The 21,520-nt window shown below is 35.9% G+C and overlaps 1 protein-coding gene across 1 annotated transcript in view; it reads left to right on the forward strand.

The window, feature by feature from the left end:
* LOC133665316 (NT-3 growth factor receptor-like) overlaps positions 1-21,520 on the forward strand; it is a 151,903-nt gene that overhangs the window by 117,791 nt on the left and 12,592 nt on the right. The window contains exons 7-8 of the mRNA XM_062070581.1: positions 1,737-2,042; positions 3,814-3,828. Of these exons, the coding sequence (XP_061926565.1) occupies positions 1,737-2,042; positions 3,814-3,828 (321 nt within the window). The remainder of the gene's footprint in view (positions 1-1,736; positions 2,043-3,813; positions 3,829-21,520) is intronic.

The following is a 21,520-nucleotide window of genomic DNA, read 5'->3' on the forward strand; positions in this document are numbered from 1 at the left end:
AATTGTTTTATTTAATTTTTTTAATACAATGTAGCACTTTGAGGTTGTTTGCTCAATATAAAATGTTTTTTTACAAATAAAATGTATTATTATTATTCTATACACCAGACCTGGGCAAATTAACATGCGGTCCGTTTAGCTTTTCAATCTGGCCCGCCGGACATTCCCAAATATTTATTTAGATCTTTTGCATGATATACTAGTTACTATGGTCATCTAATTCAGTGGTCCCCAACCTTTTTGTAGCTGGGGACCGGTCAACGCTTGAAAATTTGTCCCGCGGACCGGGGGGATTTTTTTTATTTTTTATTTTTTTCCATAAAGAAATACAATCATGTGTGCTTACGGACTGTATCCCTGCAGACTGTATTAATCTATATTGATATATAATTTATATATTGTGTTTTTTATGTTGATTTAATTTTAAAAATCAAATTTTTTATTTTTATTTTTTTTATTTATTTATTTTTTTTTAATTAAATTTTTTGCGCGGCCGCGGCCGTACCAATCTGTCCGGGCCGCGGACCGGTACCGGGCCGCGGCCCGGTGGTTGGGGACCACTGATCTAATTAGTTACTATGGTCATCTAATTAGTTGCTATGGTAATCTAAGTCACAGCAGCTCAGACGAGGCACCAAGCAGTGTGGGTGGGGAGCGTTTCCACAGAGTGTTCATATTTTTCTGTGTTTGTTGCATTTTTGTTGTGTTTCGCTTGATTATAAAATATGTTGATGGAGAGGAGGTGTGACGTTCATATGTTGTCAATATTCAGTGTTTTATCATTCATAGTTAATATTGTAAATCCCACATTCTTTATTTTCTCATTCAATAAAAAAAATTAAAATTCCATTCCGTTTTTTCAGGCGGTCTGTCATAACGTTTTTAGCATTTAATCAGACATTAATAATAATAATAGATTTTATTTGTAAAAAAGCACTTCACATTGAGCAAACAACCTCAAAGTGCTACAGTGTATTAAAAAAAATTAAAAGATAATAAAAAAAATAAATAAAACAGCTTAATATCTAGAATAAGTATGCATATATCTAAAAAAAAAAAAAAAGAAGGGTTTTTAAGCCTTTTTTAAAAGCATCCACAGTCTGTGGTGCCCTCAGGTGGTCAGGGAGAGCGTTACACAGACTGGGAGCGGCGGAGCAGAAAGCCCCTCACATTATTGTGAGTTTTTGTATTAGTGTTCCTAAAAATAGATATACCGGCCCCCGAACACATTTCTTTCTCTAAATTTGGCCCCCTGAGTCAAAATAATTGCCCAGGCCTGCTACACACCAATAAAAATAGAGGCTCATTGGAAAAATAAATACAATATTGGCCAAGTTTCAAAAAAATGTTTCTAAATATGCACAAATAAGCCTGATTTATTTTGTATTTATTTTTCTGTCAAGTGTTGGGTGTATACGCGAGAGGGGGTCTTTAGTTTCCTTTATACCTTTATACGTTCCCATCCTTTGTAGCTGAGCTACTGTGTGGAACAATTTCCCTTGCGGATCAATAAAGTTTGTCTAAGTCTAAGTCTAAGTCCAGTAAGCAAAGCCTCTTGTCTCAAAAGTGGAGCAGACAAGTTGAGAAGATGATACGTTTTTCTCAAGTTTGGTCCTCCATAATTACAACATCATTAAAAAGTCATAATTGGGTATTTTTAAGGGTGTATTCACACCACGCAATTGCCCTGAACGGTTCCGGTCTAATCCGGTCGACTCTCCCTTTCTCACCCACAGTTCCCCCCGTCATCCTGACGCTGGCCGAGCCCGAGCAGCGCCATGACACCTGCATCGAGTTCACGGTGCGAGGTTCCCCCAAGCCCAAGCTGCGCTGGTTCCACAAGAACAAGGAGATCATCCACAACCAGTACATCCGCACGGAGATGATGGAATACCACGACTACCTGGAAGGCTGCCTGACGTTGCAGAACCCCACGCACATCAACAACGGCAACTACACCCTGGAGGCCAGCAACTCTCTGGGGACGGTCAACAAGACGGTGTACGGTCACTTCCTCATGGCGCCGGGCCTGGATGACGAAGGTGAGTGGGTTAGGTTCAGCTTGGTTCTGGACTCGTATCGGTTTCTTTAAACGTCATTACCACCACTTGGTTTTGCATACCCTCACTCATCTAGATTCCATCCATCCATCCATTTTCTTCACGGAAAGACTGAGGACTCACGGTCCACTTTAGACCCGGAAGCTGTCAAACTTAGAACTGACGCCGTAACAGCTTGTACTGGCTTGGTCCGTTTACTACGAACAAAATACTGTTGTACTGTGCAAAAAAATAAAACAAGCTAGTTAACAACAACAATGTTTGAGAAGAAACCCTATCCACTTTTTGTCCGATACCGTATCTTTTGAAGTTACCAAAAAAACACATACCTGCATTAAAAAGCTGTGTTTTCACCACATAACTCCACAGTATTCTGGACATCTGTGTTGGTGAATCTTTTGCAATTTTTTTAATGAACAATGGAGACTGCAAAGAAGAAAGTTGTAGGTGGGATCGGTGTATTAGCGGCTGGCTGCAGCAACACAACCAGGAAGACAGAGATGGATAGCAGACGCGCTAGCCGCCGAACTCACCTTAACTTCCTCCGTCTCGCCGACCGCATCTGTGATCGGGTGAAGTCCTTCGTTGCACCGTCGATCGCTGGAACGCAGGTGAGCACGGGTGTTGATGAGCAGATGAGGGCTGGCTGGCGTAAGTGGAGAGCTAATGTGTTTAGAATAGCTCTGTGATGTCCGGTTGCTAAGTTAGCTTCAATGGCGTCGTTAGCAACAGCATTGTTAACCTTTGCCAGGCTGGAAAGCATTAACGGTGTATTTACATGTCCATGGTTTAATAGTATTGTTGATCTTCTGTCCATCCTTCCAGTCGGGGATTTATTTATTTTGTTTCTATATGCAGTTAAGCGCGATGCTATCACGTTAGCTCCGTAGCTAAAGTGTTTCGTCGATGCATTGTCGTGGAGATAAAAGTCCCTGTGAATGTCCATTTCGCGTTCAAGAGGATATAGTATCCGAGGTGGTTTAAAATACAAATCCGTGATCCACGATAGAAAAAGGAGAGAGTGTGGAATCCGACGAGCCAGCTTGTACCTAAGTTACGGTCAGAGCGAAAAAAGATATGTCTCGCACTGCATTCTAGTCCGTCACTCTAACGTTCCTCATCCACGAATCTTTCCATCCTCGCTCAAATTAATGGGGTAATCGTCGCTTTCTCGGTCCGAATCGCTCTCGCTGCATTGAAAACAATAGGAAAATATGAGGAGGCGATCAACTGACTACGTCACGCTACTTCCGGTTTTTTATCAGAGACCAAAAGTTGCGAACTTTCTCTACTAAATCCTTTCAGCAAAAATATGGCAATATCGCGAAATGATCAAGTACGACACATAGAATGGATCTGCTATCCCCGTTTAAATAAATAAAAATTCATTTCAGTAGGCCTTTAAGGACTTTCGAAGAAGAGCTTGCGTATTCCAGCCAGGGATCGAACCCTCAACCCGCCCTCCTCTGTTTCCATCCCTTATTCAAACGACTCGACAAGTCCGGCGAGTCTTCTGAGGGTCCTGTCGTCTTCTTTTTGTTCAAGTTTGCCCGACAAGGTTGTTGTTGGTTCAGTTGTGGCAGGGTTCAGGCACGGTTCAGTCGGGTAGATTGTGCCAGTGCACGAGGGAAACGGGGGCCTGAACTCCCGCAAAACCTGGCAAATGTCTCCCGGCGGTCAATATTCCAAGGTTAATATCCTGCTGCCAGTTGATCGGTCCCGGGCGTGACTCTCTTTGTTTTCTCCTTTGCAGACGTGGTGGAACTGGGTGAGTATTTTGGTTTTTCATCCCTCAAACCTGCTTAGATTTGCCTTTTTCAGTGTTTTTTTTTGTTGGTTTTTTTGTTGTTGTTGATGTGCTGTTGCTTTGCACACGCACACACACACACACACACACACATTTTAGCCAGGGAGGTTGTTACTGGCCTACATGATAAGTAGTAACCATGGAGACATGTGCTCATGATTGTGATGTCATTTGTGTCCACTGAACCGTTTAGTGCAGGGGTGTCCAAAGTGCGTGGCGGGCAGCTAATTGTTTACACATTCTGCAAAAATTGCAAAATTGATAATATTGCAAACGTTTAAAAAAAACTAGGGAATGTCCGATAATGGCTTTTTGCCGATATCCGATATTCCGATATTGTCCAACTCTTTAATTACCGATACCGATATCAACCGATATATGCAGTCGTGGAATTAACACATTATTATGCCTAATTTGGACAACCATGTATGGTGAAGATAAGGTACTTTTTAAAAAAAAATAAAATAAAATAAGATAACTAAATTAAAAAGATTTTCTTGAATAAAAAAGAAAGTAAAACAATATAAAAACAGTTACATAGAAACTAGTAATTAATGAAAATGAGTAAAATTAACTGTTAAAGGTTAGTACTATTAGTGGAGCAGCAGCACGCACAATCATGTGTGCTTACGGACTGTATCCCTTGCAGACTGTATTGATATATATTGATATATAATGTAGGAACCAGAATATTGATAACAGAAAGACATGGGGGGAGGGGTTTTTTTTGGGTTGGTGCACTAATTGTAAGTGTATCTTGTGTTTTTTATGTTGATTTAATAATTTAAAAAAAAATAAAAAATAAAAAAAAAACGATACAGATAATAAAAAAAACGATACCGATAATTTCCGATATTACATTTTAACGCATTTATCGGCCGATAATACGATATTATCGGACATCCCTATTAAAAACATCTTCTTGAATAAAAAAGAAAGTAAAACAATATAAAAACAGTTAAATAGAAACTAGTAATTAATGAAAATGTGTAAAATTAACTGTTAAAGGTTAGTACTATTAGTGGAGCAGCAGCACGCACAATCATGTGTGCTTACGGACTGTATCCCTTGCAGACTGTATTGATATATATTGATGTATAATGTAGGAACCAGAATATTGATAACAGAAAGAAATGGGGGGAGGGAGGTTTTTTGGGTTGGTGCACTAATTGTAAGTGTATCTTGTGTTTTTTATGTTGATTTAATAATTTTAAAAAAATAAATAAATAAAGAAAAACCGATACAGATAATAAAAAAAACGATACCGATAATTTCCGATATTACATTTTAACGCATTTATCGGCCGATAATACGATATTATCGGACATCCCTATTAAAAACATCTTCTTGAATAAAAAAGAAAGTAAAACAATATAAAAACAGTTACATAGAAACTAGTAATTAATGAAAATGTGTAAAATTAACTGTTAAAGGTTAGTACTATAAGTGGACCAGCAGCACGCACAATCATGTGTGCTTACGGACTGTATCCCTTGCAGACTGTATTGATATATATTGATATATAATGTAGGAACCAGAATATTAATAACAGAAAGAAAGGGGGGGAGGGAGGTTTTTTGGGTTGGTGCACTAATTGTAAGTGTATCTTGTGTTTTTTATGTGGATTTAATAATAAAAAATAAAAAAATTAAAAAATTTAAAAAAACGATACAGATAATAAAAAAAACGATACCGATAATTTCCGATATTATCGGACATCCCTAAAAAAAACATATAAAAAAAGTGGAATGAGGTGAAATCTAACAAGAAAAAGTTGCAATGTTGACACAAAGCGGCCATGCAGGCTGTTTTTTTTTCTTTTGTCTTTGTTTATTTTTCTTTTTTTTGCCGTTGCTAAAAAAAACCCAAAAAAAACCCAGACAGACAGACAGCAGACAGCAGCTTTTTTTTGTCCATTCTTAACATGTACAAGACACATAAGAACTGAAATTACATTTTCGGCACAACCCCGCTAAGAGCAGACATACACTACTGTTCAAAAGTTTGGGGTCACCCAAACAATTTTGTGGAATAGCCTTCATTTCTAAGAACAAGAATAGACTGTCAAGTTTCAGATGAAAGTTCTCTTTTTTTCTGGCCATTTTCAGCGTTTAATTGACCCCACAAATGTGATGCTCCAGAAACTCAATCTGCTCAAAGGAAGGTCAGTTTTGTAGCTTCTGTAACGAGCTAAACTAGTTTAAAGTTATCTTCATTGAAAAGTACAGTGCTTTTCCTTCAAAAATAAGGACATTTCAATGTGACCCCAAACTTTTGAACGGTAGTGTATATATATATATATATATATATATATATATATATATATATATATATATATATATATATATATATATATATATATATATATATATATATATATATATATATATATATATATATATATATATATATATATATATATATATATATATATATATATATACATATGCAGATATTTATGTATATATAGACATATATATGTTTATATACACTACCACCCAAACAATGTTGTGGAATAGCCTTCATTTCTAAGAACAACAATAGACTGTCGAGTTTCAGAGGAAAGTTGTCTTTTTCTGGCCATTTGGAGCATTTAATTGACCCCACAAATGTGATGCTCCAGAAACTCAATCTGCTCAAAGGAAGGTCAGTTTTGTAGCTTCTGTTACGAGCTCAACTGTTTTCAGATGTGTGAACATGATTGCACAAGGGTTTTCTAATCATCAATTAGCCTTCTGAGCCAATGAGCAAACACATTGTACCATTAGAACACTGGAGTGATAGTTGCTGGAAATGGGCCTCTATACACCTATGTAGATATTGCACCAAAAACCAGACATTTGCAGCTAGAATAGTCATTTACCACATTAGCAATGTATAGAGTGTATTTCTTTAAAGTTAAGACTAGTTTAAAGTTATCTTCATTGAAAAGTACAGTGCTTTTCCTTCAAAAATAAGGACATTTCAATGTGACCCCCAAACTTTTGAACGGTAGTGTACGTTACAGGGGACAATACGGGACCGCCAACGGATCAGCCACTTACAGCGCTCCTTAAAAAGGTGGGAAAAAGGGAACATTGGGAAAGGGGGAAGAGTAAAAAAAATATCAGTCTGAGGCTGGACCCTCAGGAGTGGTCCACACTGAGTCCGAAGAAAAAACCTCACATAGCGTGGCACACATAAACATGGTACATGTACCGTAATTTCCGGACTATAAGCCGCACCTGACCATAAGCCGCACCAGCTAAATTTAGGGGAAAATACAGATTGCTCCATATATAAGCCGCACCCGACTATAAGCCGCAGGGTTGTGATGTGTAATTACCGTAGTATATAGGGGTTCCTGCTACCACGGAGGGGATTGTCGGGACAGAGATGACTGTTTGGGAACGCAAAGCGTCCCATTTATTAACAATAAATCTTTCAATCATTCAATCAAACTTTCACATCTTTGACATGGCGAACAGCATTCGTGCAGAGTACAAATAACACAACGGTGCAAAGTAATACAAAGTGCTCACCTGTACGTTATCAAAATAACCAGCCTACCGGTATATGAAAAGTCAGTCTTTAATCATTGTGTCATCGTCTTCCTCCTTCGTACTAAAACCACCGAAATCCTCTTCGTCGGTGTCGGAGAAGAACAGGCCGTATATAAGCCGCACCCTTGTATAAGCCGCAGGGACCAGAACGAGGGGGAAAAGTAGCGGCTTATAGTCCGGAAATGACGGTAATCACAACAACTCACAACAGAGGAGGGGGGAGTTGGGACCCTGGAGGCCGGCTGCCGCTTAAATAGCAGCCGGCTAAAAAGACTAAAAATGTATGTTCTAATGAATTATTACTTAAAAAATATCACTTTAAAATGTTTTATGTGGAAAAAAAATATTGCATATATTGTGTGGTTGCCATATAAAAACATCAAAGTTTTATTTGACAAAAGAGCATAAAACAAACAAAATAATAGTTCAAACGTAAAATCGACAGTGTTAAAAGTAAAAAAAATAATAATAAAAATGTATCATTTTATGAGTGGGGGACATTTTGGATCCCAAATATATTTAGTAGGATTTTATTTAACTTTTCACTGTGATTACTCAAAAATATTAAAAAATTAAAATCAATGGTGTCCTGCATTATTGATCTTTTAAGGCTCTAATTACTAAAAAATGCATATTTCAGTTTTACTATAAAAAACAAAGTTATTTTTGACGGAAAACTTTTTTTTTTTTTTTACTTTATATCAACCTCAAGTTGATATAAAGATTTACTGAAAGCGTTAAATTAAAAAAAATAACAATAATTTGATTTATTTTTAACAGTTTAATGACTGAGACCCTTTATGGTCCCCGGGAGCCCTAAAGGTTTAAAAAAAAAAATCCATATATTTTGTTAAGGTTTGAAAATGACAAATATCAAAATGGCCTTAATGCTTAAATTATTCCGTGTACGGCCCTCAGTGGAAAAAGTTTGGACACCCCTGCTTTAGTGAGTCGTCGTAGTTTGTCCTGCTTTGCTCAAAGGTGCTGTTTTTGTCTGTTTGTTCTCTTTTTTTTTTTTTAGCTTAAATTGTCCCGGAGTCCATATTTTCACGTACAGTCGTGGTCAAAAGTTTACATACACTTGTAAAGAACTTAATGTCACGGCTGTCTTGAGTTTCCGATCATTTCTACAACTGGTATTTTTTCGTGGTAGAGTGATTGGAGCACATACTTGTTGGTCACAACAAACATTCATGAAGTTTGCTTCTTTTAGGAATTTATTATGAGTCGACTGAAAATGTCAGCAAATCTGCTGGGTCAAAAGTAAACATACAGCAATGTTAATATTTGGTGTTGCTAAAGACCATGTTGCTAGCCTAAACAAAGTAGTAGTACTGTAATATAATAGTAGTAGTATTATGTTCCTAAAGACCATGTCGCTAGCCTAAACATAGTAGTAGTACTGTAATATAATAGTAGTAGTATTATGTTGCTAAAGACCATGTCGCTAGCCTAAACAAAGTAGTAGTACTGTAATATAATAGTAGTGGTATTATGTTGCTAAAGACCATGTCGCTAGCCTAAACAAAGTAGTAGTACTGTAATATAATAGTAGTGGTAATATGTTGCTAAAGACCATGTCGCTAGCCTAAACAAAGTAGTAGTACTGTAATATAATAGTAGTGGTATTATGTTGCTAAAGACCATGTCGCTAGCCTAAACAAAGTAGTAGTACTGTAATAAAATAGTAGTAGTATTATGTTGCTAAAGACCATGTCGCTAGCCTAAACAAAGTAGTAGTACTGTAATATAATAGTAGTAGTATTATGTTGCTAAAGACCATGTATCTAGCCTAAACAAAGTAGCAGTACTGTAATATAATAGTAGTAGTATTATGTTCCCAAAGACCATGTATCTAGCCTAAACAAAGTAGTATTACTGTAATATAATAGTAGTAGTATTATGTTGCTAAAGACCATGTCGCTAGCCTAAACAAAGTAGTATTACTGTAATATAATAGTAGTAGTACTAGTAGTAGTATTGTGGCCCTAAAGACCATGTATCTAACCTAAACAAAGTAGTAGTACTGTAATATAATAGTAGTAATAATATTATTGTGTTCCAAAAGACCATGTCGCTAGCCTAAACAAAGTAGTAGTCCTGTAATATAATAGTAGTAGTACTAGTAGTAGTATAGTGGCCCTAAAGACCATGTATCTAGCCTAAACAAAGTAGCAGTAATGTAATATAGTAGTAGTACTATTATTGTGTTCCTAAAGGCCATGTATCTAGCCTAAACAAAGTAGCAGTACTGTAATATAATAGTAGTAGTATTATGTTCTAAAGACCATGTATCTAGCCTAAACAAAGTAGTAGTACTAGTAGTAGTATTGTGGTCCTAAAGACCATGTATCTAGCCTAAACAAAGTAGTAGTACTGTAATATAATAGTGGTAGTATTGTGGTTTTAAAGACTATGCGTCACGCCTAAACAAAGTAGTAGTACTGTAATATAATAGTAGTAGTACTGTATATACAAGACCATGCATCACGCCTAAACAAAGTAGTAGTACTGTAATATAGTAGTAGTAGTACTGTATATACAAGACCATGTATCACACCTAAACAAAGTAGTTGTACTGTAATATAATAGTAGTAGTATTGTGGTTTTAAAGACCATGTATCAAGCCTAAACAAAATAGTAGTACTGTAATATAATAGTATTAGTAGTACTGTATATACAAGACCATGTATCACACCTAAACAAATTAGTAGTACTGAAATATAATAGTAGTAGTATTGTGTTCCTAAAGACCATGTATCTAGCCTAAACAAAGTAGTACTACTGTAATATAATACTGGTAGTATTGTGGTTTTAAAGACCATGCGTCACGCCTATATAAAGTAGCAGTACTGTAATATAGAAGTAGTAGTAGTATTATGGTCCTAGATACCATGTATCTAACCTAAACAAAGTAGTAGTACTGTAATATAATAGTAGTAGTTTTGTGTTCCTAAAGACCATGTATCACGCCTAAACAAAGTAGTACTACTGTAATATAATAGTGGTACTATTGTGGTTTTAAACACCATGCGTCACGCCTAAACAAAGTAGTACTACTATAATATAATAGTAGTAGTACTGTAGATACAAGACCATGCATCACACCTAAACAAAGTAGTAGTACTGTAATATAGTACTAGTAGTAGTAGTAGTAGTATATTGTGGTTTTAAAGACCATGTATCTAGCCTAAACAAAGTAGTAGTACTGTAATAAAATAGTGGTAGTATTGTGGTTTTAAAGACCATGTATCACACCTAAACAAAGTAGTAGTACTGTAATATAGTAATACTGTATATACAATACCATGTATCAGGCCTAAACAAAGCGTGCGACCTTGACGTGGTCGGTGGTGCACGGTCGGTGGTGCACGGTCGGTGGTGCACGGTCGGTGGTGCAGGGTCGGTGGTGCAGGGTCGGTGGCTCATGAGGGGAGGATGACTGCGGAGGCCGGGGGAGACGTTGAAGACATTGAAGGCGTTGAGGAAGAGGCAAGCAGTGTTCAGTAATGAGAAAGATTATAGCGAGGGAGTTGAGGCGGAGAGGAGACTGACAGGCTGCCGAGTAGATAGTAGAAGATGATGGTAATATGGAGGATGACTATATATATATATATATATATATATTTATGTGTGACATTCTGTCGTTTATTTAGTGCCGACTGGAGGTGCAGCTGAGAGGTGCTCAGTTCATTAAACACTTCACTGCCAAGTGCTGCCTTGCACCATGTTGGAGTCCTTACTGTCCTTCCTTCCTTCCTTCCTTCCTTCCTTCCCTACATCTTTACAAACATGACAGTTTGAACTTTACGTGCAACTACATGAGGGAATTCCTGAAGGAAATGCGTGTGAAGGCTCCAATGCTGGAGTTGAACTGAAATGCTGACAGAATGTAGTATGAATGTAAGAATAGTTTGTATGTTGGAACGGTTTGAATGTGGAAGAGTTTGAATTTCCAGGAAAACCGGAATTTGGTTTGGAACTTGGGAAAGTGTTAGTTTGAATGTCCAGGATGAGTGGAATGTGTTGATGTTGGAATGGTTTGAATAGTTTGAAAAATGTGGTAATTGTGCAACTTGGAAAAATGTCCCGTTCATTTCAATGGGAACTTCCTGGCAATTTTGGGAAAAGCGGTATTTTTTTTGGAAAAATGATCAGGAGCATTAATGCCCTGAATGAGCTGAATTGGTTGGTGTTGGAATTGTTTAGATCGGTCAAGAAATGTTAAAGTAGTCAATGGTATTAGGGAATTTCTGGAAAATCTGGAATTTTTTTGAAAATGGTTAAAAAAAATTGAATGGTCTGAATGAGTTGATATGGTTGGTGTTAGGATTTTTCAAATCGGTCGAAAAATGTTGAAGTAGTAACATGTTGAATTGAGAAATGGTATTACAGAATTCCTGGAATTTCGGTAAAACCGGGAATTTTTTGTCCTGATTAAGACGAATGATTTGACGGTGGAACAGTTGAAGTGGGTTGAAAAATGTGGAAGCAGTAGTCGCCAGAAAAAAGGGTGGAAATAGGAAACTGGAAATTCAGGAATTCTGGAAAATCATGAAAACATTTTTAACTTGGAAAAAATGACAGTTTTAATTTCATTTTGAATGGGGAAAATGTCCCTGAAAACTGGGAATTCTTGGAAATCCGGGATTTATTTTATTTTATTTTGAGTAGGCTGAATATTTTGGAGTTAGAACGGTTTGAATCGGATGAAAAATGTGGTAATTGTGCAACTTGGAAAAATGTCCCGTTCATTTCAATGGGAACTTCCTGGAAATTTTGGTAAAAGCGGGATTTTTTTGGAAAAATGATTAGGAGCATGAATGCCCTGAATGAGCTGAATTGGTAGGTGTTGGAATTGTTTAGATCGGTCAAGAAATGTTAAAGTAGTCAAAGGTATTAGGGAATTTCTGGAAAATCTGGAATTTTTTTGAAAATGGTTAAAAAAAAATTGAATGGTCTGAATGAGTTGATATGGTTGGTGTTAGGATTTTTCAAATCGGTCGAGAAATGTTGAAGTAGTAACATGTTGATTTGAGAAATGGTATTACAGAATTCCAGGAATTTCGGGAAAACTTGGAATTTGTTGTCCTGATTAAGAGGAATGATTTGACAGTGGAACAGTTGAAGTGGGTTGAAAAATGTGGAAGGAGTAATCGCCAGAAAAAAGGGTGGAAATAGGAAATTGGAAATTCAGGAATTCTGGAAAATCATGAAAACATTTTTAACTTGGAAAAAATGACAGTTTTAATTTAATTTTGAATGGGGAAAATGTCCCTGAAAACTGGGAATTCTTGGAAATCCGGGATTTATTTTATTTTATTTTGAGTAGGCTGAATATTTTGGAGTTAGAACGGTTTAAATCGGATGAAAAATGTGGTAATTGTGCAACTTGGAAAAATGTCCCGTTCATTTCAATAGGAACTTCCTGGAAATGTTGGGAAAAGCGGAATTTTTTGGAAAAATAATTAGGAGCATGAATGCCCTGAATGAGCTGAATTGGTAGGTGTTGGAATTGTTTAGATCGGTCAAGAAATGTTAAAGTAGTAAATAGTATTAGGGAAGTTCGGGAAAATCTGGAATTTTTTGTGAAAATGGTCAAACATTTGAATGGTCTGAATGAGTTGATATGGTTGGTGTTAGAATTTTTCAAATCGGTCGAGAAATGTTGAAGTAGTAACATGTTGAATTGAGAAATGGTATTACAGAATTCCTGGAATTTTGGGAAAACTGGGAATTTTTTGTCCTGATTAAGACGAATGATTTGACGGTGGAACAGTTGAAGTGGGTTGAAAAATGTGGAAGGAGTAGTTGCCAGAAAAAAGGGTGGAAATAGGAAACTGGAAAAGCAGGAATTCTGGAAAATCATGAAAACATTTTTAACTTGGAAAAAATGACAGTTATAATTTAATTTTGAAAGGGGAAAATGTCCCTGAAAACTGGGAATTCTTGGAAATCCGGGATTTATTTTATTTTATTTTGAGTAGGCTGAATATTTTGGAGTTGGAACAGTTTCAATCGGATGAAAAATGTGGTAATTGTGCAACTTGGAAAAATGTCCCGTTCATTTCAATGGGAACTTCCTGGAAATTTTGGGAAAAGCGGGATTTTTTGGGGAAAAATGATTAGGAGCATGAATGCCCTGAATGAGCTGAATTGGTAGGTGTTAGAATTGTTTAGATCGGTCAAGAAATGTTAAAGTAGTCAATGGTATTAGGGAATTTCTGGAAAATCTGGAATTCTTTTGAAAATGGTAAAAAAAAATTGAATGGTCTGAATGAGTTGATATGGTTGGTGTTAGGATTTTTCAAATCGGTCGAGAAATGTTGAAGTAGTAACATGTTGAATTGAGAAATGGTATTACAGAACTCCTGGAATTTTGGTAAAATCGGGAATTTTTTGTCCTGATTAAGACGAATGATTTGACGGTGGAACAGTTGAAGTGGGTTGAAAAATGTGGAAGGAGTAGTCGCCAGAAAAAAGGGTGGAAATAGGAAACTGGAAAAGCAGGAATTCTGGAAAATCATGAAAACATTTTTAACTTGGAAAAAAAGACAGCTTTAATTTCATTTTGAAAGGGGAAAATGTCCCTGAAAACTGGGAATTCTTGGAAATCCGGGATTTATTTTATTTTATTTTGAGTAGGCTGAATATTTTGGAGTTGTAACGGTTTGAATCGGATGAAAAATGTGGTAATTGTGCAACTTGTAAAAATGTCCCGTTCATTTCAATGGGAACTTCCTGGAAATTTTAGGAAAAGCGGGATTTTTGGGAAAAATTATTAGGAGCATGAATGCCCTGAATGAGCTGAATTGGTTGGTGTTGGAATTGTTTAGATCGGTCAATAAATGTTAAAGTAGTCAATGGTATTAGGGAATTTCGGGAAAATCTGGAATTTTTTTGAAAATGGTAAAAAAAAAATTGAATGGTCTGAATGAGTTGATATGGTTGGTGTTAGGATTTTTCAAATCAGTCGAGAAATGTTGAAGTAGTAACATGTTGAATTGAGAAATGGTATTACAGAACTCCTGTAATTTTGGTAAAACCGGGAATTTTTTGTCCTGATTAAGACGAATGATTTGACGGTGGAACAGTTGAAGTGGGTTGAAAAATGTGGAAGGAGTAGTCGCCAGAAAAAAGGGTGGAAAAAGGAAACTGGAAAAGCAGGAATTCTGGAAAATCATGAAAACATTTTTAACTTGGAAAAAATGACAGTTTTAATTTCATTTTGAATGGGGAAAATGTCCCTGAAAACTGGGAATTCTTGGAAATCCGGGATTTATTTTATTTTATTTTGAGTAGGCTGAATATTTTGGAGTTGGAACAGTTTCAATCGGATGAAAAATGTGGTAATTGTGCAACTTGGAAAAATGTCCCGTTCATTTCAATGGGAACTTCCTGGAAATTTTGGGAAAAGCGGGATTTTTTTGGAAAAATGATTAGGAGCATGAATGCCCTGAATAAGCTGAATTGGTATGTGTTGGAATAGTTTAGATCGGTCAAGAAATGTTAAAGTAGTCAAAGGTATTAGGTAATTTCTGGAAAATCTGGAATTTTTTTGAAAATGGTAAAAGAAAATTGAATGGTCTGAATGAGTTGATATGGTTGGTGTTAGGATTTTTCAAATCGGTCGAGAAATGTTGAAGTAGTAACATGTTGAATTGAGAAATGGTATTACAGAATTCCTGGAATTTCGGGAAAACCGGGAATTGTTTGTCCTGATTAAGAGGAATGATTTGATCGTGGAACAGTTGAAGTGGGTTGAAAAATGTGGAAGGAGTAGTCGCCAGGAAAAAAAAGGGTTGAAATAGTGCTCTGGAAAAGCAGGAATTCTGGAAAATCATGGAATTTTTTTTAACTTGGAAAAATGATACTTTGAATTTAATTTTGAAAGGGCAAAATGTCCCTGAAAACTGGGAATTCTTGGAAATCCGGGATTTGTTTTATTTTATTTTGAGTAGGCTGAATATTTTGGAGTTGGAACGGTTTGAATCGCATGAAAAATGTGGGAATTGTGCAACTTGGAAAAATGTCCTGTTCATTTCAATGGGAACTTCCTGGAAATTTTTGGAAAAGCGGGATTTTTTGGAAAAATGATTAGGAGCATGAATGCCCTGAATGAGCTGAATTGGTAGGTGTTGAAATTGTTTAGATCGGTCAAGAAATGTTAAAGTAGTCAATGGTATTAGGGAATTTCTGGAAAATCTGGAATTTTTGGGGAAATGGTAAAAAAAATTGAATGGTCTGAATGAGTTGATATGGTTGGTGTTAGAATTTTTCAAATCGGTTGAGAAATGTTGAAGTAGTAAATATGGAAATGGTATTACAGAATTCCTGGGATTTTGGGAAAACCAGGAATTTTTTGTCCGGATTAAGAGGAATGATTTGACAGTGGAACAGTTGAAGTGGGTTGAAAAATGTGGAAGGAGTAGTCGCCAGAAAAAAGGGTGGAAATAGGAAACTGGAAAAGCAGGAATTCTGGAAAATCATGGAAAAAATTTTTAACTTGGAAAAATGATAGTTTGAATTTAATATTGAATGGGGAAATTGTCCCTGAAAACTGGGAATTCTTAGAAATCCTGGATTTAAAAAAAAAAAATTTGAGTAGGCTGAATATTTTGGATATGGAATGGTTCGAATCGGATGAAAAATGTGGGAATTGTGGAACTTTGAAAAATACCCATTGAAATGGAAATTTCATGGAAATTTGGGGATTTCAGGAAAAGCGGGAATTTTTTGTAAAATGTTAAAAGACTTGAATGTTCTTTATGATGGTTGGTGTTTTAAATCAGTCGAGAAATGTTGAAGTAGTAATTCTGGGAATTCCTGGAATGTTTTTTAACTTGAAAAAACAATAGTTATATTTTCCAGGATGATTGGAATATGTTGAAGGTGGATTGGTTTGAATCAGTTGGAAAATGTGGAAATGGTGGAAGTTTTAAAAACAGCCATTTCAATTTGAGTGGGAAAAATGTCCTAAAAAACCTGGAATTCTGGGAAATTTGGGAATTTTTGGAATTTTTCAAGGAAAAACCTATGATTCCCAAATAGACTGAACAGTTTGAAGTTGGAATGGTTTGAATCGGATAGAAAATGTGGGAATTGTGTAACTTTGAAAAATATCCTGTTGAAATGGGAATTTCATGGAAATTTGGGAATTTCGGGTAAAGCGGGAATTGTGTGTAAAATATTAAAAGACTTGAATGTTCTTAATGATGGTTGGTGTTGGAATTTTTCAAATCGGTCGTGAAATGTTGAGGTAGTAACATTTAAAAAAAAATGGTATTAAGGAATTCCAGGAATTTCTGGAAAACCGGGAATTTTTCCATTTAAAAAAACAACTTTGTTTTTTTCCTGAGGGATGTTTTGACGGTGGAACAGTTGGAGTGCTTTGAAAAATGTGGAAGGAGTAGTCGCCAGAAAAAAGGGTCAAAAAAACGGTTTGAAAAAAAGAGAATTCTGGGAATTCCTGGAATTTTTTTTAACTTGAAAAAAAACATAGTTTGATTTTACAGGATGAGTGGAATATGTTGAAGGTGAAATGGTTTGAATTAGTTGGAAAATGTGGAAATGGTGGAAGTTTTAAAAATATGCAATTCATTTTGAATGGGAAAAATGTCCCAGAAAACCTAGAATTCTGGGAAATTTGGAAATGTTTCAAGGAACAGCCCGTGATTCCCAAATAGGCTGAACAGTTTGAAGTTGGAACGGTTTGAATCGAATGAAAAATGTGGGAATTGTGGAACTTTGAAAAATGTCCCGTTGAAATGGGAATTTCATGGAAATTCTGGAATTTCGGGAAAAGCGGGAATTTTTGGTAAAATGTTAAAAGACTTGAATGTTCTTAATGATGGTTGGTGTTGGAATGTTTCTAAATCGGTCGAGAAATGTTGAAGTAGTAACATTTTTAATTGAAAAATGGTATTAAGGAATTTCAGGAATTTCGGGAAAATCGGGAATTTTTCCAGTTAAAAAAACAACTTAGTTTTTTGTCGTGATTTAGAGAAATGTTTTGACGGTGGAACGGTTAAAGTGGGTTAAAAAATGTGGAAAGAGTAGTCGCCAGAAAAAAGGGTAGCCTAAACAGAGAAAAAGAGAATTATGAGAATTCCTGGAATTTTTTTGAACTGGAAAAAACAATAGTTTGATTTTCCAGGATGAGTGAAATATGTTGAAGGTGGGTTGGTTTGAATCAGTTGGAAAATTGTTAAAGTTTTAAAAATAGCCAATTCACTTTGAATGGGAAAAATGTCCCGGAAAACCTGGAATTCTGGGAAATCTGGGAATTTTTGGAATTTTTCAAGGGAAAAGCCTGCGATACCCGAATAGGCTGAACAGTTTGAAGGTTTTCCCTTGACAAAGTAAAAACATTCCCAAATTTCCCAGAATTCCAGGTTTTCCGGGACATTTTTCCCATTCAAAATGAATTGGCCATGTTTCAAACTTCCACCATTTCCACATTTTTCAACCGATTTGAACCATTCTACCTTCAACACACTCCACCATCCTGGAAATTAAAACTCTCATTTTTCCAAGTTCAAAAAAATTCCAGGATTTTCCAGAATTCCTGGTTTTCCAAAGCCCTATTTCCACCCTTTTTTCTGGCGACTACTCTTTCCACATTTTCAACGCATTTCAAACATTTTACCGCCAAAATATTCCCCTTAATCAGGACAAAAAACTAAGTTGTTTTTTTAACTGGAAAATTTCCCGATTTTTCCGAAATTCCAGGAATTCCGTAATATCATTTCTCAATTCAACATGTTACTACTTCAAAATTTCTCAACCGATTCAAACCATTCCACCTTCAACACATTCCACCATCCTGGAAATTCAAACTCTTCTGTTTCCAAGTTCAAAAAAATTCCAGGATTTTCTAGAATTCCTGGTTTTCCAAAGCCCTATTCCCACCCTTTTTTCTGGCGACTACTCTTTCCACATTTTCAACGCATTTCAAACATTTTACCGCCAAAATATTCCCCTTAATCAGGACAAAAAACTAAGTTGTTTTTTGAACTGGAAAATTTCCAGATTTTTCCGAAATTCCAGGAATTCCGTAATATCATTTCTCAATTCAACATGTTACTACTTCAACATTTCTCAACCGATTCAAACCTTTCCACCTTCAACTCATTCCACCATCCTGGAAATTCAAACTCTTCTGTTACCAAGTTCAAAAAAATTCCAGGATTTTGTAGAATTCCTGGTTTTCCAAAGCCCTATTTCCACCCTTTTTTCTGGCGACTACTCTTTCCACATTTTTCAACGCATTTCAAACATTTTACCGCCAAAACATTCCTCTTAATCAGGAAAAAAAATAAGTTGTTTTTTTAAATGGAAAAATTCCAGATTTTCCCGAAATTCCAGGAATTACGTAATATAATTTTTCAATTCAACATGTTACTACTTCAACATTTCTCAACCGATTCAAACCATTCCACCTTCAACACATTCTACTATCCTGTAAATTCCAAGTTCAAAAAAATTCCACGATTTTCCAGAATTCCTGGTTTTCCAAAGCCCTATTTCCACCCTTTTTTCTGGCGACTACTCTTTCCACATTTTTCAACGCATTTCAAACATTTTACTGCCAAAACATTCTTCTAAATCAGGAACAAAAACTAAGTTGTTTTTTGAACTGGAAAAATGCCAGATTTTCCCGAAATTCCAGGAATTCCGAAATATCACTTCTCAATTCAACATGTTACTACTTCAACATTTCTCAACCGATTCAAACCATTCCACCTTTAACACATTTTGAAGGTGGAAACTCTCATTTTTCCAAGTTCCAAAAAATTCCAGGATTTTCCAGAATTCCTGGTTTTCCAAAGCCCTTTTTCCACCCTTTTTTCTGGCGACTACTCTTTCCACATTTTTCAACGCATTTCAAACATTTTACCGCCAAAACATTCCTCTTAATCAGGACAAAAACTACGTTTTTTTTTTAACAGTAAAAATTCCAGATTTTCCCGAAATTCCAGCAATTCCGTTATATAATTTCTCAATTCAACATGTTACTACTTCAACCTTTTTATCAACCGATTCAAACCATTCCACCTTCAACACATTCCACCAACCTGGAAATTCAAACTCTCATTTTTCCAAGTTCAAAAAATTTCCAGGATTTTCCAGAATTCCTGGTTTTCCAAAGCCCTATTTCCACCCTTTTTTCTGGCGACTACTCTTTCCACATTTTTCAACGCATTTCAAACATTTTACCACCAAAACATTCCTCTTAATCAGGAAAAAAACTAAGTTATTTTTTGAACTGGAAAAATTCCAGATTTTCCCGAAATTCCAGGAATTCCGTAATGTCATTTTTCAATTCAACATGTTACTACTTCAACATTTCTCAACTGATTCAAACCATTCCACCTTTAACACATTTTGAAGGTGGAAATTCTCATTTTTCCAAGTTCAAAAAATGTCCACGATTTTCCAGAATTCCTGGTTTTCCAAAGCCCTTTTTCCACCCTTTTTTCTGGCGACTACTCTTTCCACATTTTCAACGCATTTAAAACATTTTACCGCCAAAATATTCCCCTTAATCAGGACAAAAAACTAAGTTGTTTTTTTAACTGGAAAATTTCTCGATTTTTCCGAAATTCCAGGAATTCCGTAATGTAATTTGTCAATTCAACATGTTACTATTTCAACATTTCTCAACCGATTCAAACCATTCCACCTTCAACTCATTCCACCATCCTGGAAATTCAAACTCTTCTGTTACCAAGTTCAAAAAAATTCCAGGATTTTCTAGAATTCCTGGTTTTCCAAAGCCCTATTTCCACCCTTTTTTCTGGCGACTACTCTTTCCACATTTTTCAACGCATTTCAAACATTTTACTGCCAAAACATTCTTCTAAATCAGGAACAAAAACTAAGTTGTTTTTTGAACTGGAAAAATGCCAGATTTTCCCGAAATTCCAGGAATTCCGAAATATCACTTCTCAATTCAACATGTTACTACTTCAACATTTCTCAACCGATTCAAACCATTCCACCTTTAACACATTTTGAAGGTGGAAACTCTCATTTTTCCAAGTTCCAAAAAATTCCAGGATTTTCCAGAATTCCTGGTTTTCCAAAGCCCTTTTTCCACCCTTTTTTCTGGCGACTACTCTTTCCACATTTTTCAACGCATTTCAAACATTTTACCGCCAAAACATTCCTCTTAATCAGGACAAAAACTACGTGTTTTTTTTAACAGTAAAAATTCCAGATTTTCCCGAAATTCCAGCAATTCCGTTATATAATTTCTCAATTCAACATGTTACTACTTCAACCTTTTTATCAACCGATTCAAACCATTCCACCTTCAACACATTCCACCAACCTGGAAATTCAAACTCTCATTTTTCCAAGTTCAAAAAATTTCCAGGATTTTCCAGAATTCCTGGTTTTCCAAAGCCCTATTTCCACCCTTTTTTCTGGCGACTACTCTTTCCACATTTTTCAACGCATTTCAAACATTTTACCACCAAAACATTCCTCTTAATCAGGAAAAAAACTAAGTTATTTTTTGAACTGGAAAAATTCCAGATTTTCCCGAAATTCCAGGAATTCCGTAATGTCATTTTTCAATTCAACATGTTACTACTTCAACATTTCTCAACTGATTCAAACCATTCCACCTTTAACACATTTTGAAGGTGGAAATTCTCATTTTTCCAAGTTCAAAAAATGTCCACGATTTTCCAGAATTCCTGGTTTTCCAAAGCCCTTTTTCCACCCTTTTTTCTGGCGACTACTCTTTCCACATTTTCAACGCATTTAAAACATTTTACCGCCAAAATATTCCCCTTAATCAGGACAAAAAACTAAGTTGTTTTTTTAACTGGAAAATTTCTCGATTTTTCCGAAATTCCAGGAATTCCGTAATGTAATTTGTCAATTCAACATGTTACTATTTCAACATTTCTCAACCGATTCAAACCATTCCACCTTCAACTCATTCCACCATCCTGGAAATTCAAACTCTTCTGTTACCAAGTTCAAAAAAATTCCAGGATTTTCTAGAATTCCTGGTTTTCCAAAGCCCTATTTCCACCCTTTTTTCTGGCGACTACTCTTTCCACATTTTTCAACGCATTTCAAACATTTTACCGCCA

Source organism: Entelurus aequoreus, linkage group LG02 (assembly GCF_033978785.1).
Source record: "Entelurus aequoreus isolate RoL-2023_Sb linkage group LG02, RoL_Eaeq_v1.1, whole genome shotgun sequence".
Lineage (NCBI taxonomy): Eukaryota > Metazoa > Chordata > Actinopteri > Syngnathiformes > Syngnathidae > Entelurus > Entelurus aequoreus.